We start from the raw sequence: 14951 nt of genomic DNA, 5'->3' as shown, positions 1-14951 counted from the left end.
GGCCTCCACTGCCACCCGTGGCAACAAATTCCATAGATTCACCACTCTCTGGCTAAAAAAATTTCTTCACATCTCTGTTCTGAATGGGCACCCTTCAATACTTAAGTCATGCCCTCTCATACTAGACTCCCCCATCCTGGGAAACAACTTTGCCACATCCACTCTGTCCATGCCTTTCAACATTCGAAATGTTTCTATGAGGTCCCCCCCTCATTCTTCTAAACTCCAAGGAATACAGTCCAAGAGCGGACAAACGTTCCTCATATGTTAACCCTCTCATTCCCAGAATCATTCTAGTGAATCTTCTCTCTACCCTCTCCAACGTCAGCACATCCTTTCTTAAACAAGGAGACCAAAACTGCCCACAGTACTCCAAGTGAGGTCTCACCAGCGCCTTATAGAGCCTCAACATCACATCCCTGCTCCTATACTCTATTCCTCTAGAAATGAATGCCAACATTGCATTCGCCTTCTTCACCACCGACTCAACCTGGAGGTTAACCTTAAGGGTATCCTGTATGAGGACTCCCAAATCCCGTTGCATCTCAGAACTTTGAGTTCTCTCCCCATTTAAATAATAGTCTGTCCGTTTATTTCTTCTGCCAAAGTGCATAATCATACACTTTGCAACATTGTATTTCATTTGCCACTTCTTTGCCCATTCTTCCAATCTATCCAAGTCCCTCTGCAGACTCTCTGTTTCCTCAGCACTACCGACCCCTCCACCTATCTTCGTATCATCAGCAAACTTAGCCACAAAGCCATCTATTCCATAATGCAAATCGTTGATGTAGAAGTGGCCCCAATACGGACCCCTGTGGAACACCACTGGTAACCGGCAGCCAACCAGAATAGGATCCCTTTATTCCCACTCTCTGTTTCCTGTCAAACAGCCAACGCCCTATCCACATATGTAACTTTCCCATAATTCCATGGGCTCTTATCTTGTTAAGTAGCCTCATGTGTGGCACCTTGTCAAAGGCCTTCTGAAACTCCAAATATACAACATCCACTACATCTCCCTTGTCTAGCCTACTTGTAATTTCCTCAAAAAATTGTAATAGGTTTGTCAGGCAGGATTTTCCCTTAAGGAATCCATGCTGAGTTCTGCCTATCTTGTCATATGCCTCCAGGTACTCTGTAACCTCATCCTTGACAATCGACTCCAACAAATTCCCAATCACCGATGTCAAGCTAACAGGTCTATAATTTCCTTTTTGCTTCCTTGCCCCCTTCTTAAATAGCATAGTGATATTTGCAATCTTCCAGTCTTCCGGAACCATGCCAGAATCTATCGACTTTTGAAAGATCACCGCTAATGCCTCCGCAATCTCCACAGCTACTTCCTTCAGAACATGAGGGTGCATTCCATCTGGTCCGGGAGATTTATCTACCTTTAGACTATTCAGCTTCCTGAGTACTTTCTCTGTCATAATTGTGACTGCGCACACTTCTCTTCCCAGCCACCCTTGAGTGCCCAGTATACTGCTGATGTCTTCCTCAGTGAAGACTGATGCAAAATACCCGTTCAGTTCCTCCGTCATCTCCTTATCTCCTATTACAATTTCTCCAGTATCACTTTCTATCGGTCCTATATCTACTCTCGCCTGTCTTTTACTCTTTGCATACTTGAGAAAACTTTTAGTATCCTCTTTGATATTATTTGCTAGCTTCCGTTCATAGTTAATCTTTTCCCTCTTAATGACCTTCTTAGTTTCCTTTTGTAAACTTTTAAAAACTTCCCAATCCTCTGTCTTCCCACTAATTTTTGCTTCCTTGTGTGCCCTCTCCTTTGCTTTAACTTTGGCTTTGACTTCTCTTGTCAGCCACGGTTGCATCCTTTTTCCATTCGAAAATTTCTTCTTTTTTGGAATATACCTGTCTTGCACCTTCCTCACTTCTCGCATAAACTCCAGCCACTGCTGCTCTGCTGTCCTTCCCGCCAATGTCCCTTTCCAGTCAACTTTGGCCAGTTCCTCTCTCATGCCACTATAATTTCCTTTACTCCACTGAAATACTGACACATCAGATTTCGGCTTCTATTTTTCAAATTTCACAGTGAACTCAATCATGTTATGATCACTGTCTCCTAAGGGTTCCTTCACCTTAATCTCTCTAATCACCTCCGGTTCATTACACAATACCCAATCCAGTACAGCCGATCCCCTAGTGGGTTCAACAACAAGCTGTTCTAAAAAGCCATCTCGCAGACATTCTACAAATTCTCTCTCTTGAGATCCAGTGCCGACCTGATTTTCCCAATCCACTCGCAGGTTAAAATCCCCCACAATTATTATAACACTGCCCTTCTGACAAGCTTTTTCTATTTCCTGTTGTAATTTGTAGTCCACATCACTGCCGCTGTTCGGAGGCTTATAAATAACTACCATCAGGGTCCTTTTACCCCTGCGATTTCTTAGCTCAACCCATAAAGATTCTGCACCTTCCGATCCTATATCACCTCTTTCTAATGATTTAATATCATTTCTTACCAATAAAGCCACGCCTCCCCCTCTGCCTACCTTCCTATCCTTCCGATACACCGTGTATCCTTGGATGTTCAGCTCCCAGAGACATGCATCCTTTAGCCAGGTCTCAGTGATGACCACAATATCATACCTGCCAATCTGTAGCTGTACAACAAGATCATCCACCTTATTCCTTATGCTGCGTGCATTTAAGTATAACCTTAAGACCAGTATTTAGTACTTTTCGCTTTGATTTCGCTGCAGCTTTATTGCACTGCAACTCGTCCCAATGGCTACAAATTTGCCCCATCACCTGCCTGTCTTTCCTGACATCTTTACTGCTCACTATCTTAGATTTATTTCTGTTTTCCCCTTCCTCCGCTCTATCATTCCGGTTCCCATCCCCCTGCCAAACAGCTCTATTAAACCTTCCCGCCAGGATATTGGTCCCCTTTGGGTTCAGGTGTAACCTGTCCATTTTGAACATGTCATACTTCCCCCAGAAGAGATCCCAATGATCCAAGAATCTGAAGCCCTGCCCCCTGCACCCGTCTCTCAGCCATGCATTTAGTCAATATCCTCAACTCTTTTCCTCTCTGCCAAAATATATCATCCCAAGTTTCTCCATGTTTATTTTTACCTTCAATTTATCCACACTCTCCACTAGCCTATCTGTGTCTTCTACTATCTTCCTTACTGTTTACCACAACACCGTATAATATAATCTATAAATTTTAAAATTTTATTCAAAGCACTCAATCTAAGTCATTAAAAAGAGCTCAGTGGTTTTCATGCTGAACCCAGGATGCATCACTGTTGACCAAAAACAGTAATTTATCATAACAACCCTCGTCAACAACTTTTTGTTTCAGTGATGTTTATGTTTTTATGTCACCATAATTCAAGACAATTTAACAAGTCTGCTGACTTTTGTAACAAATCTGAAACTTAGGGGCATCAATTAAACTGGAACAAATTTAAATCATCAGCTTTTAATTTGGGGTTTGAATAAAATCTGTATGTGTTTGCCCTTTAATTACTATTACTAAAGGGAATTTGATACATGTTTGAAATAAGAAAAGTTTGTGATGTTTAGGGAAAAGACAAGAACTAACTGGATCGGTCTTTCAAAGAGTTGGCTGGAGAAATGGCTGGTTGGCTCTGTCATTCGTTATGTGTGAGCTTCCCAGCAAAAAATTATACTCTCCACATTACTGAAGAATTAGCAAAATAACTTTTTTTTAGATTCTGGCATCTTCCCCCTTCTTTCTCAGTCCTGAAGAAGGATTGCGGCCAGAAAAGTAAACTCTTTATTTTTCCATAGATGCTGCATGATCTGCTGAGTTCCTCTAGCATTTTGTGTGTGTTGCTATCAAAATAACAGTAATCGTTCCAAACTTTTGCCAAGACCATCCGACTCAAAAGCATTTTTCTCAAGCAGTAAGGCTGATCAACACCTCCACCCACTAACCCACTCCACCACACTCCCCACCACCACAGCTTTATCATTTCCTGTCAGTCACCTTATGTACAGACTCTAATATACATAATAAATATACTCTATGGACATACTGTACTTTACAATCAATCTATTGTGTGTTTTTTATTATTGTGTTCTTTATCTTATTGTGTTGTTTCTGCTGCATCAGATCCAGAGTAACAATTATTTCGTTCTCCTTTACACTTGTGTACTGGAAATGACATTAAATAATCTTGAATCTTGAAATCTCAACATTTCAATTAACCAAATCAGAGAGTCACTTGAAGTGAACCAATCAACGATAGCAGATATTGTTGGAATAATGCTTGCTCGCCACAGTATCTGACTGGCAACTGAATGTCAATCTTGGCAAGCAATTAAAATTCCCTGACTTCATCACATCATCATCACTGAGGCCTGACATGGACATTCTGTCAGAAACCTCGAAGGAGGTGGTCATGGTAGAACTGACAGTTCCTTGGGAAGACCAGGTTGAGGAGGCATTTGCACATAAGAAAGCCAAATACCAGGAGCTGGTGGAGCAGTTGTGTGGGCACGTGGCCAAGTGGTTAAGGCATTGGACTAGCTACCTGAAGGTTGTGAGTTCAAGCCCCAACTGAGGGAATGTGTTGTGTCCTTGAGCAAGGCACTTAATCACACATTGCTCTGTGACGATACTGGTGCCAAGCGGTATGGGTCCTAATGCCCTTCCCTTGGACAACATTGGTGTCGTGGAGAGGGGAGACTTGCAGCGTGGGCAACTGCTGGTCTTCCATACAACCTTGCCCAGGCCTGCGCCCTGGAGAGTGAAGACTTTCCAGGCGTAGATCCATGGTCTTGCAAGACTAACGGATGCCTCTGGTGGAGCAATGCTGGACCAGGTGTGGAGGGCATAATGTGAGCCTATAGAGGTTTTGCTGGCTGTTCACTGTGGACCCTCTCCTTAGCATTATGGGAGCTGCAAAGAAAAAAGCCATCAAGACCGTCACAGAGGCTGCTGAGCGAGCCTCCAGATGGCTGTGGATCAAGAGGTGTGACCCACGGACCAATGCTACTGGGACACAATCCAGGGCCTGATCAAACTTGGCCGGGTCGACACTGAAATACCTGAAACATCCTATGACCCCAGGTTACGTCACGGATTATGTGTCCCAGTGCATCCTGGGATATATCTCAGCAACACAAATGTTCTGGTGTTTAGATCTCTGTCATGTTACTGTTAGCTAATTGTAGCAGCAGTAACTAAAGAACAGAGATGGGGCTGTGAAAAGGAGAAGTCCTTCTCTCATTAGTGATCTTTACTTCTTAGTAATGGAGCAACAACAACATAATTCAAAGAGTTTGCCTGTGGTTGAAAGTAAACACTGCTTCGGGAGAATTTAACTATTCTCTGATGTCATACTACAGTCAATAACATGCTACAGCTAACCACTGATTTCTACTTGACTGATTTGGCTTTACTGTAGAAGAAAGTTAGGTAGGGTGTATAATGATTGTGTAATCAGCTATCATCTGTTTTCTGTCATACGTAACAAAAGCTGTGGCTACTTACAGAAACTTCATGGGAAGAGAAACCCAGGCATTTCCAAACCAATTGATAAAGGCCACAGATAACCATATTGATCTTCGCAATCTCGTTGATGTTTAAAGTTTTGTAACAACCATAATTTTACCCAGACCTTTAATGATTATAGCACTTTCACATAGGGGAATATCATCATATTGAAATGTCACTGTCTGCTGCCATTTATTTTGTATTGATTTCCATTTGCTTAGCAGGAAAATCGCATTTCCCTGATATGAAAGAGTTTTTAATGAGCTAGGTTCAGATGTGTGTTAGCAAAAAAGTTGCTGCCTCTCATGGTGTCATAAGTCATGCTTTTCTTTGGAGATTATCAAAAACTTGCTTTGTTGCTATTAGCCTAACTTAAATATTTTGAAAGGTGATTTCCAATTAGACACAAAAGCAATTAGTTATTATTCTCACTCACTGGTACTGATGAATCACTGAGATTGTTTATCAACGCCTTTGTAAGACTAAATAAATCAGCTGACCTATGAAGCACACTCACGATGATCAAATCAGAGATGAGTAGTGTAGTGGTTAGTGTAAAACTATTACAGTGCCAGCAATCAGTGATCAAAGTTCACTTCCCTCCACTGTCTCTAAGGAGTTTGTACGTTCTCCCCATGACCGTGTGGGTTTGCTCCAGTCTCCTCCCACTTTACAAAGACATACAGATTAAGGTTAGTAAATTGAGAGCGTGATATGCTGGCACAGGAAGCGTAGCGACACTTGCATAACCCCAGCACAATCCTCAGACTGCGTTGGCTATTAAAGAACAATGCATTTCCCTAAATGTTTCAACGTACATGTGACAAATAAAGGTAGTCTTTAATCTTTAATGAATACTATGCTAAAGTCACTGGTAAATATTACATATATTTTAAATGGGTTTTCACTTTTGAACATTTAACTTGTTAAGTGTGACTATACAAAACACTAACATGAAACACCATCTCTGTATTACAGCTGCCTATCCTGCCGCCTATGGCCAGATTAGTCAAGCCTTTCCACAGCCACCTCCAATGATACCCCAGCAACAGAGAGAGGGTAAGTTTTTCATTATATTCATTACACACAATAGACAAACAAAAGAAGATATGCTGATATTGAGATATGACAAAAGACCTCAGGGAGAAACTCTAATCAAGCATAAGGCCTTCAGTTAATTACAGGTCCAAGTTTTGGAGGGTCAAAAGTACAAGTACAATGACTTGGAATGTTCCTCAACTTCATATATTTTAACATCTCGTTTTGGTCCACCATTACTAAGGCGATGCCAGAAACCAGGACACTGTTGTAGTCCAAGAGTGACACTGTACTCACCCCGTTCAAATTGGCATTGATTGCCCAGATGGCAGCTGCTTAATCTAAAATTAGTCCAGGTTTGGCAGATTACCTTCCAGTGAAAATGTTGAAAGGTGGGACATGACTGGGTCTTTCATTTTCCATCGGCGTGCACAAGAGGATCTGAATGTCCGGTTGTAATATGTTTGTGGCTTGCAATTTCATGATATAACCACGACCTAAAGTTAGGCTGCTTAATTAGATAAGAGATTCCATATCATATTTGTAGATTAAATATTGTAATTGTATTTTGTAGTCACTGCAAAAATAAGTAACCATGTCATCAACTACAGGTTGCCCTATTTTATGTATCCAGTGGATCTTGCAGTGAAATGACAAAAGTTCAATGTAGGGGTGTTGGCACATTTGGGATTTCCATACGAATCCTGAGCTTGCCAGGAGCTGGATTCGCAGAGTTCAGCAGAGGAGGGTGTAGCAGATCCCAGCCACTTACACTGGGATCCCACTTTAAAGATCCTGTGTGTCAGACTTGGTGGTGGTGAACTGCTGCAAAGGATTAAGGCAAGTTTGTGATTCTGCTTAGTTTCGAACATAGAACAGTACAGCACAGTACAGGCCCCTTGGCCCACAATGCTGTGCCAACCTTTTAACCTACTCCAAGATCAATTTAAAGCTTCCCTCCTACCCCTCCATTTTTCTTTCATCCATGTGCCTCACTAAGAGTCTCTTAAATGTCCCAAATGTAGTACCATAAGGCCACACAATATAGAAGCAGAATTAGGCTATTCAGCCCATCAAATCTGTTCTCCATTCAATTATTGTTGGTTTATTATCCCTCTCAACTCCTTTCTCCTGTCTTCTACCCATAACCTTTGATGTCCTTACTGATCAAGAACCTATCAACCTCCACTTTAAATATACCCATCTGTGGCATTGAATTCTACAGATTCACCAACCTCTGATGAAATCCCTCCCTGTCTCTTTTCTACAGGGACGTCCTTGTATTCTGAGGTTGTGCCCTGTGGTCCTAGACCTTCCCACTATTGGAAACATCCTTTCCACATCCACTCTATCTAGGCCTTTCAATATTCTTTTGGTTTCAATTAGATCCTCCAATGCATCTGCCTGTACCACCACTCCTGGCTGAGCATTAACCACTTTCTGTGTAAAAACTTCCCTTTGATATCCACTCTATACTTTCCTCCAGTCACCTTGAAATTAAACTTCCTATATTAGCTATTTCAGCTGTGAAAAAGATGCTGGCTGTCCACTCTATCAATGTCTCCTGTCATCTTGTACAACTCTATCAAATCACTTCTTATCTTCCTTCACTCCAAAGAGAAAATTTCATAACTCACTCAAATCTTTTCCCCATAAAACATGCTCTCTAATCCAGTCAGCATCCTAGCAAATCTCGTCTGCACCCTCTCTAAAGCTTTCACGTCCTTCCTATGAAGAGGCAACCAGGACTAAACATGGTCCAAGTATGGTTCAGTCACAGTTTTATAGAGTTTCAACATTACCTCACAGCTTGCAGTTTGGTTTATTTAACTATGTTTTAAAATACTGTAATCCAGTTTGTTTCTTTTAATAAATTTTAATATATTTTAATTTGTTCAATAGTCTATTCTAAATAGTTTTATAATGTTTTTGAATGTTTCTGAATGTCAGAAACATTCATGGTATTTTGAAAACTTTGACAGCTGTCTAAGCCATAGAGTGGTACTGGAGAAGGTAAGTGCAACCTTTTCATGGAGGTCAGTATTGGAAACACTGAGAAAATGATTTTAATGCAGACCAAACGTAAAACATTTCTGTGAGTCATGCAGCTCTGTTAATTGTGTTCAAATACCATTCCACGCTATTTTTAATTATTCACAATAGTCTAACTTACTTCACAATATCCTCCCCCAAATTTAGACACACTTTTCATAACATTACCCATCCACTCTTATTAACTTCAGCATTGCTACTTAAACATGAAGAAAAATATGGAAAAGAAACAGAAATTGTTAGCAAAGCAGAATTTCAGTTTTGAACTGAAACATCTATTTTTGAAAGGATCTGTACGTATAGCATTAACCAATCCGTCACCTCTCAGACAACAATTCTTGCATTTCCTGTTAAAGGTTCTTTGTACCTGAAAGCCAAGGGAGGTCTCATACTGCAACACTGAGTGGAATTAATAATATTATTGTACCTTCTTCAGCAATTCAGGAACATAGCACTTGCCAGTTTTACTATAACCAGTACTCCAGGAGCAATTACGATCAATTAACATATTTAAATACAAAACTGTTATTCCAGCTTTGCATCACACAGTCCAGATGTAGTTTTGTCTTACACTACAGTTTGGTTGCATTTTCTACATTGCAACAGTTGGCTAATCTAATAGGATGCATTTTGTGATAGAAGTTTTACTTCAATTCAGAGGTTCTCTGGAAAATAATTAGCTCTAAGAATGCTAGGTCCTTACACAACGTTAGAGTGCTGTAAGATGCTGTAAGCTTACAAAAAGGTTAATAACAGGGCTGGTGAATGGAACTAAAGATTTATTTTACAGACAATGTCATGTATGTTTTCACATTTTTATTTGCAGAGAAATGTCACAGAGATCACTATTCTGCCAGAAAAAGTTGCATTCACATTAGAAATTCAAGCTTGGCAAATGAGTCTACACATTAGGCAGAGGAATACTGGTTAGCACATATTCATTAAAGTTCAGTTTACCATTTAAAAGAAGAAATGATAAGCTTCTATCTTGCATACAAATCCAAGAGTAATGCATTTTATTGAAGTGAAAATGGACCACTCAGCTGCAAGATGGACTAGTTTGTTTAAAGCTTTGACATTGATTTGAATATGAAAATAGCACAGCAGGATCACCAGAAAGCTTAATTAATTTTTGATGCATTTTGGAAAAAAATATATTTAGCATTGTTAGATATGATTGAAAATAATTATTGTGGCAAATTATATTACTTACCATTCAAACTTCTCAATTAGTTCATATTGTACACAACCACATATACATAACCATTGAGCTAAATGCTCATTAACAGCAACTGTCAAAGCACATTTAGTACTGTAAAACTTTTCAAAACTATACAGGATAGTTATCAAATAAGCTTTTATACTGCGACACAAAGATGAAAAAAAGTTGAAATAATCAAAGCCATGGTGAATACTTTAAGGAACATCTTAAAGGGGAGGGAGAGAGTGAAAGGAAGAGAATGAAAGGCTTAAAAAAGAAATTCCAGAGTTTGGGAATTAGGCTGCTGAAGTCATGACTACTAACGTTAGAAGGATTAACCTTGGGAATGATTAAGAGCCGTGGAATTTGAAAACAAAAATAGAAGTTCAACGTCAAGCTGTTACTTGTCAGCATGCTTTGGGGAGAATATGCGAACAAGAATAGTTACCAATAGTGGAGTTTTAGATGGCCTTAAGTTTATAATCAGTTGGTTAAGGGAAGGCAGCCAGGTAAGCATTGGACAGGAGTAATCAAGGCATGATTTAGGATCAAGAGAGGAACCAGAAAAGGTTGTAATTTTGAAACATGTAATCTTATAGTTTTATTAGTTAGGCTTTCATTTTCAATTTGAACTTGATGCTGCTCCTGACATAGTCCTCTACAGTTTCCATTGAAGGAGGCTTGGTTTTCTGGCTGGATGGTTAGAGTGAAAGATATAATGAGGTTAAAGATGGTGGTAGAATACTTCTAATGCCAAACGCCTCACAGATATCCCAATTTTGAATTGATTTGTTCTGAATCGGTCCCAAAGGTCAAGACAATGGTCATCCCTCACAGCACAATATAAGATATCCTCAAAGTGAAGATATGACTTCATCTCTTCCATAAGAGGTATGCAGTGGACAGAGATATAATGCTTCCTACTAACCCTGTCTTGAGCAAATACTTCTGTGACAAAGACGGATGAGATGCAAATTACACCAAATAGCACAGTGGCAGTACAGAGATGTATAGTTAGTCTTTGAGCCCATATCTTTGGATGCTGCTGCCAAAGTACTGATCAGGCAAAGACTGGAGTTCTCCGCTTTGAATCCCTGCTGTGAATTTTGTGAGATTTTTTTAATCTAAAAATCGATACACATAAACTGATTAAAGGACAAACATATACTTTGAACTTCACTAATAAACTGAGAGACCAATATTTCAATAAAACTTTGAAGCCACAATACTTACCATAGGATTTTTGATGTCTGTTGTGTATTATAATAAGGTTTGGGAATTGACAAACATCATTATGTATCTCTCACTAATGCTTAGAAATGTAGAGCTCTTAATGTACTTTTTTGCTCTCTTCTTTGAAACAGGCTTAGGAATTGAGCTGTTTATTTTACTGACTTCCATTTCTGTAGAATCTGCCCATCTTTTCAACACAGTGCAATCATTTCTCTGCAGGTCCAGAGGGTTGCAACCTTTTTATCTATCACCTTCCTCAGGAGTTTGGAGATGCTGAGCTCATGCAAATGTTCCTGCCTTTTGGTAATGTCATCTCCTCAAAAGTGTTTGTGGACCGAGCGACAAACCAAAGTAAATGCTTTGGTGGGTACAGATAAAAAAATGTTCAATTGCTATTCTGTCAGACATGGTTTTAAAAAACTATATTTTGTGTCAATACACTGAAATAATTATGTCTAAAATATGGATCATTGCATAATCAGATTCTGCTCTGCTGTAGTTTATTGCTTAACCTTTCCCCTCAGCAACCCAGATGGGGTTTTAACCAACAATATATTTTGCTGAGGGAAAATGGTTGAATTATAGTAAACATTATAATATTCTTGCTTTGTTTTTAGATAACCAGATGCCCTTGTACGTAGATGTGCAGAATACTGTATTTCCTTGAATAGAACAAAGTCCTTGAATACACTTTGTACATAGAGTTATTGTTTGCTACTGAAAACCTAAACAGAATCATAAAAATCAACGATCTTCCGACTAACAAAACTGTTTTAGAGCAAGCACAAACCCTGGCTTGAAAATGAGATGTAGCTAAACTTGAGTAGTTTCTAGATTAAATTGATGTGCTGGGTTCTGCGATCTTGGGACCTGAATACACCCAGCTCATGTTTTTAGATTTGGGTTGCTATTTATCGAGAAAGTGAAGTGAAAGGTTTTAGCTGAATCAATCACTTTAGCCATCGAGCTGTATGAGGGAACAGGAAGAGCTACAATTTGGATTTAACATGAATTTGGTCATTATTGAAAAAGATTCCTTTTCAGAGATATATGGTGTGAATGGTTCACATCTGAGCAGCTCCCAGGCCCTTACTGTTATCACTGTGTATTTTTATTAAAGTAAATCACATTTGTGTTGTCTAAAGTCTAATAAATCAATGGTTCCAAATTTACCAGATTTTCCAAAATTAAAAACTTGAAAGGACCAATCACAAGTTACCACCAAAGCTCCTGCATAAAGTAACTCTTTATGTATTGGTTGTATGTTCTTGTGTTTTATTTTTCTGCTGCCTTTACCAAGCTCAGTAGGTACATGTGAGATTAAGTTTTGCTCTGTGAGATAAAGACAGTCGTTTGTATTCAAGGAAATAAGATATTTATTCGGTTAACCTGTACACAGTGGAACAAACTTAAAATACAAAATAAATTTGTTGATGATTATAAGCAGACGACTTAAAATAATGTTTGAAATTTCCAGATAAAAATTCTCAAACAGGATCAAAAGCTGTAACTGAGTCCCACTGTAAACTTCTCTACTGATTTCATGGCCTAATCTAGCACATTTTGTAGTACTACAGAATGACCTAGTATGCTGTGTAAACATACTTATTGCAGAGAGGCTTATAAATAAAAGATAACATCAAAATATTTCATCATTTATACTGTTTCAACTTGCTAAGCATAGAATGTTCAGCAGTTGATTTCTAAAAGAAACCATTCCTTCAGTACTTGGTGGTTTCCTGCACATTACTAGTTGTATGTTTGTTAAAATAAGGAACATCGATTTTCAAAATGTGTTTTGCTGTAACATGGGCTTTGTTGTATATCATCATGTGGTGCACATGTCACTAATAAAATTAATACAAAGTGCTAAAGTTATTTCTAAGAAATTAAATGCTCTATTGGTGTATGCTACAAAATCCGTCTGTGAACAACTGTAATTAGATAAAAAAGCTAAAGGTAATATCTGGCTTTTGTGGTTCTTTAAAGCTTTATTCTATGGCAATTGCCACTATTCTCAATAAAGACCCTCTGAATTTGTCCATACCTATGGCACACAGTGAGATTTTGATCTTTCCTGTGTGCAGAAGTGATAATGTATTGTAGCCAAAGTGTATTTTGGTCAATTTGTTATTTTTTTGAATTTGCAAAATAAGTAAAATAATTTACGCATCTAATTGTTCAGCTTTCTGAGTTCCCCAAAAGACCAATCAGTATTTTAAACCCTTTAAGGATTTCTGTTGTATTGCTGCAAAGCTGAAGAACTCTGCCAAACAGAAATAATCAACTTGTGAAGAAACAGGAATATTCTGCAGAGCTCCAAATTTTGTAATAACGTGCAGAAACCCAGTGATCCTGATACTGCAATTATCTTCTAATTTCTTACACTTTTCAAGGTGGAAAACTCTTTTCTAATCCTCAAAGGGTTATCACAGAATTCCAAACCAACATTTGGCATTTATTATGTCTGAGCAATATAGAATGCATTTTGAATGAGTAACTTAATTGAAACTAATTAGAATAAAGGTTAAAAATGTCACATCAGCTGGATATTGTCTGCTTATCTTGTAGGGGTGTGCAGTGACTTAACCGTAAACCTGAAAAGTTAATGCAAGCATCCCCAACTCAGTAATTTTCATGGCTTTTGGTTACATTTAAAATCTTTCTTTATATGTTGTAAGGATGAATGAAAGTTAACCATCACACTTATATAAAATAATAACCTTCAAAATGGGATTGCCAGACCTCATGAGGCTAGAAAAGAATCCCTAAAGATTTGTGTGTTATTAGATTAATGCCCATCCGCTTTCAAATTCTGTGTATATTTGCATTTGCCGCTGTGCTAAGACATTCCTTAGTGGAACTAGACTGATAAAAAAATTATTTCTCCCTGTCCCCCGAGTGAAGAGACTTGTTTTGCCAATGCATTGAGTTGTCTCAGAACTTCAGCTTTTTAATCAAAATGCTATTCCATTATCAGTAGGAAATTTCTTGTTGGATAGAACAGGAAGTTTTTCTCACAGTATTTCTGAACAAACTTGGGCATAGGGTTGTGAATTACACATTGGTAAAAAGTGCAGAAGTTAAACTTAGAGAGAAGAATTTTACCTCATATTTGAATTCCATTCTTCAATATGGCCAATAGTAAATTATTGCGAGTCAAGTCTCTTTAACCACATGAACCTAACAACTGTTGAGATTTAAACTCTTTGAATGCTTGACTTAATTAGGAAAGGGTACCCTACTGAGAACTATGCAGATGATTTCATTTTAATAAACTTCCTTTTTGGATCCGCAAGTAATTGTGCAAATCAGCAGCAGAAGCCCTAATCAGTCTCACGTAAATTGTTCCATGGGCAGCACAATGGTGCAGGTAGCAGAGTTGCTGCTTCACAGCACTAGAGAGCCAGGTTCGATCCTCACCTTCAGTGGTACTTGTGTGGAGTTTGCTCATTCTCCAATTGACCATGTGGATTTCCTCAGGTTCTGCCGGTTTCCACCCACATCGCAGAGATGCGTGGGTTGCTAGGTTAATCAGCCAATATAAATTGTTCATCATTTACAAGCAGGTAGAACTTGGACAATTGATGAGACTGTGAGGGAAAGTAACAGAAATGAATTCTTGTACGATTACTATAAATAGTGGTTGATGAACAGAGCAGACTTAGTGAGCAGAAAAGTGTTGTGATTCTGGATGTTTATATGACTATATGATTGAAAGACTGTTGGACTTAATCCTCAAAAGGGAGGTGATTGGTCAATAGTGTTAATTGCACTGTTCCAGTGGAGTAATCATTAAAAAAAGAGATTGCACCTCAATAAAGAGTATTAATTCCATGGTTATTCAGTGTTGGTCATTGGAACACTCTCATATTGACAGTGGTGTTCAAATAGGTTGCACCAACAAATTTAATAATCAAAAAT

General features: G+C 38.7%; 1 protein-coding gene across 9 annotated transcripts in view; it reads left to right on the top strand.

Annotated features, from left to right (window-relative positions):
• Nucleotides 1-14951, top strand: part of celf4 (CUGBP, Elav-like family member 4) — a 1378019-nt gene that overhangs the window by 1312708 nt on the left and 50360 nt on the right. For 8 of the 9 annotated variants that reach the window (XR_010017340.1, XM_063042779.1, XM_063042778.1 and 5 more), the window contains 2 exons: nt 6482-6562; nt 11247-11390. Coding sequence is in view for 8 of the 9 variants with exons in the window: in XM_063042779.1 (XP_062898849.1) it covers nt 6482-6562; nt 11247-11390 (225 nt within the window). In the remaining variant the exon portion in view is untranslated. Of the gene's footprint in view, nt 1-6481; nt 6563-11246; nt 13052-14951 lie in introns of those variants that run through there. The other variant, XM_063042775.1, reaches the window with a different exon arrangement.

The sequence above is a fragment of the Mobula hypostoma genome, chromosome 3, assembly GCF_963921235.1.
Source record: "Mobula hypostoma chromosome 3, sMobHyp1.1, whole genome shotgun sequence".
In the NCBI taxonomy this organism is placed as follows: Eukaryota; Metazoa; Chordata; class Chondrichthyes; order Myliobatiformes; family Myliobatidae; genus Mobula; species Mobula hypostoma.
The sequence above is the reverse complement of the archived record's forward strand: the minus strand, read 5'-3'. Positions and strand labels throughout refer to the sequence as shown.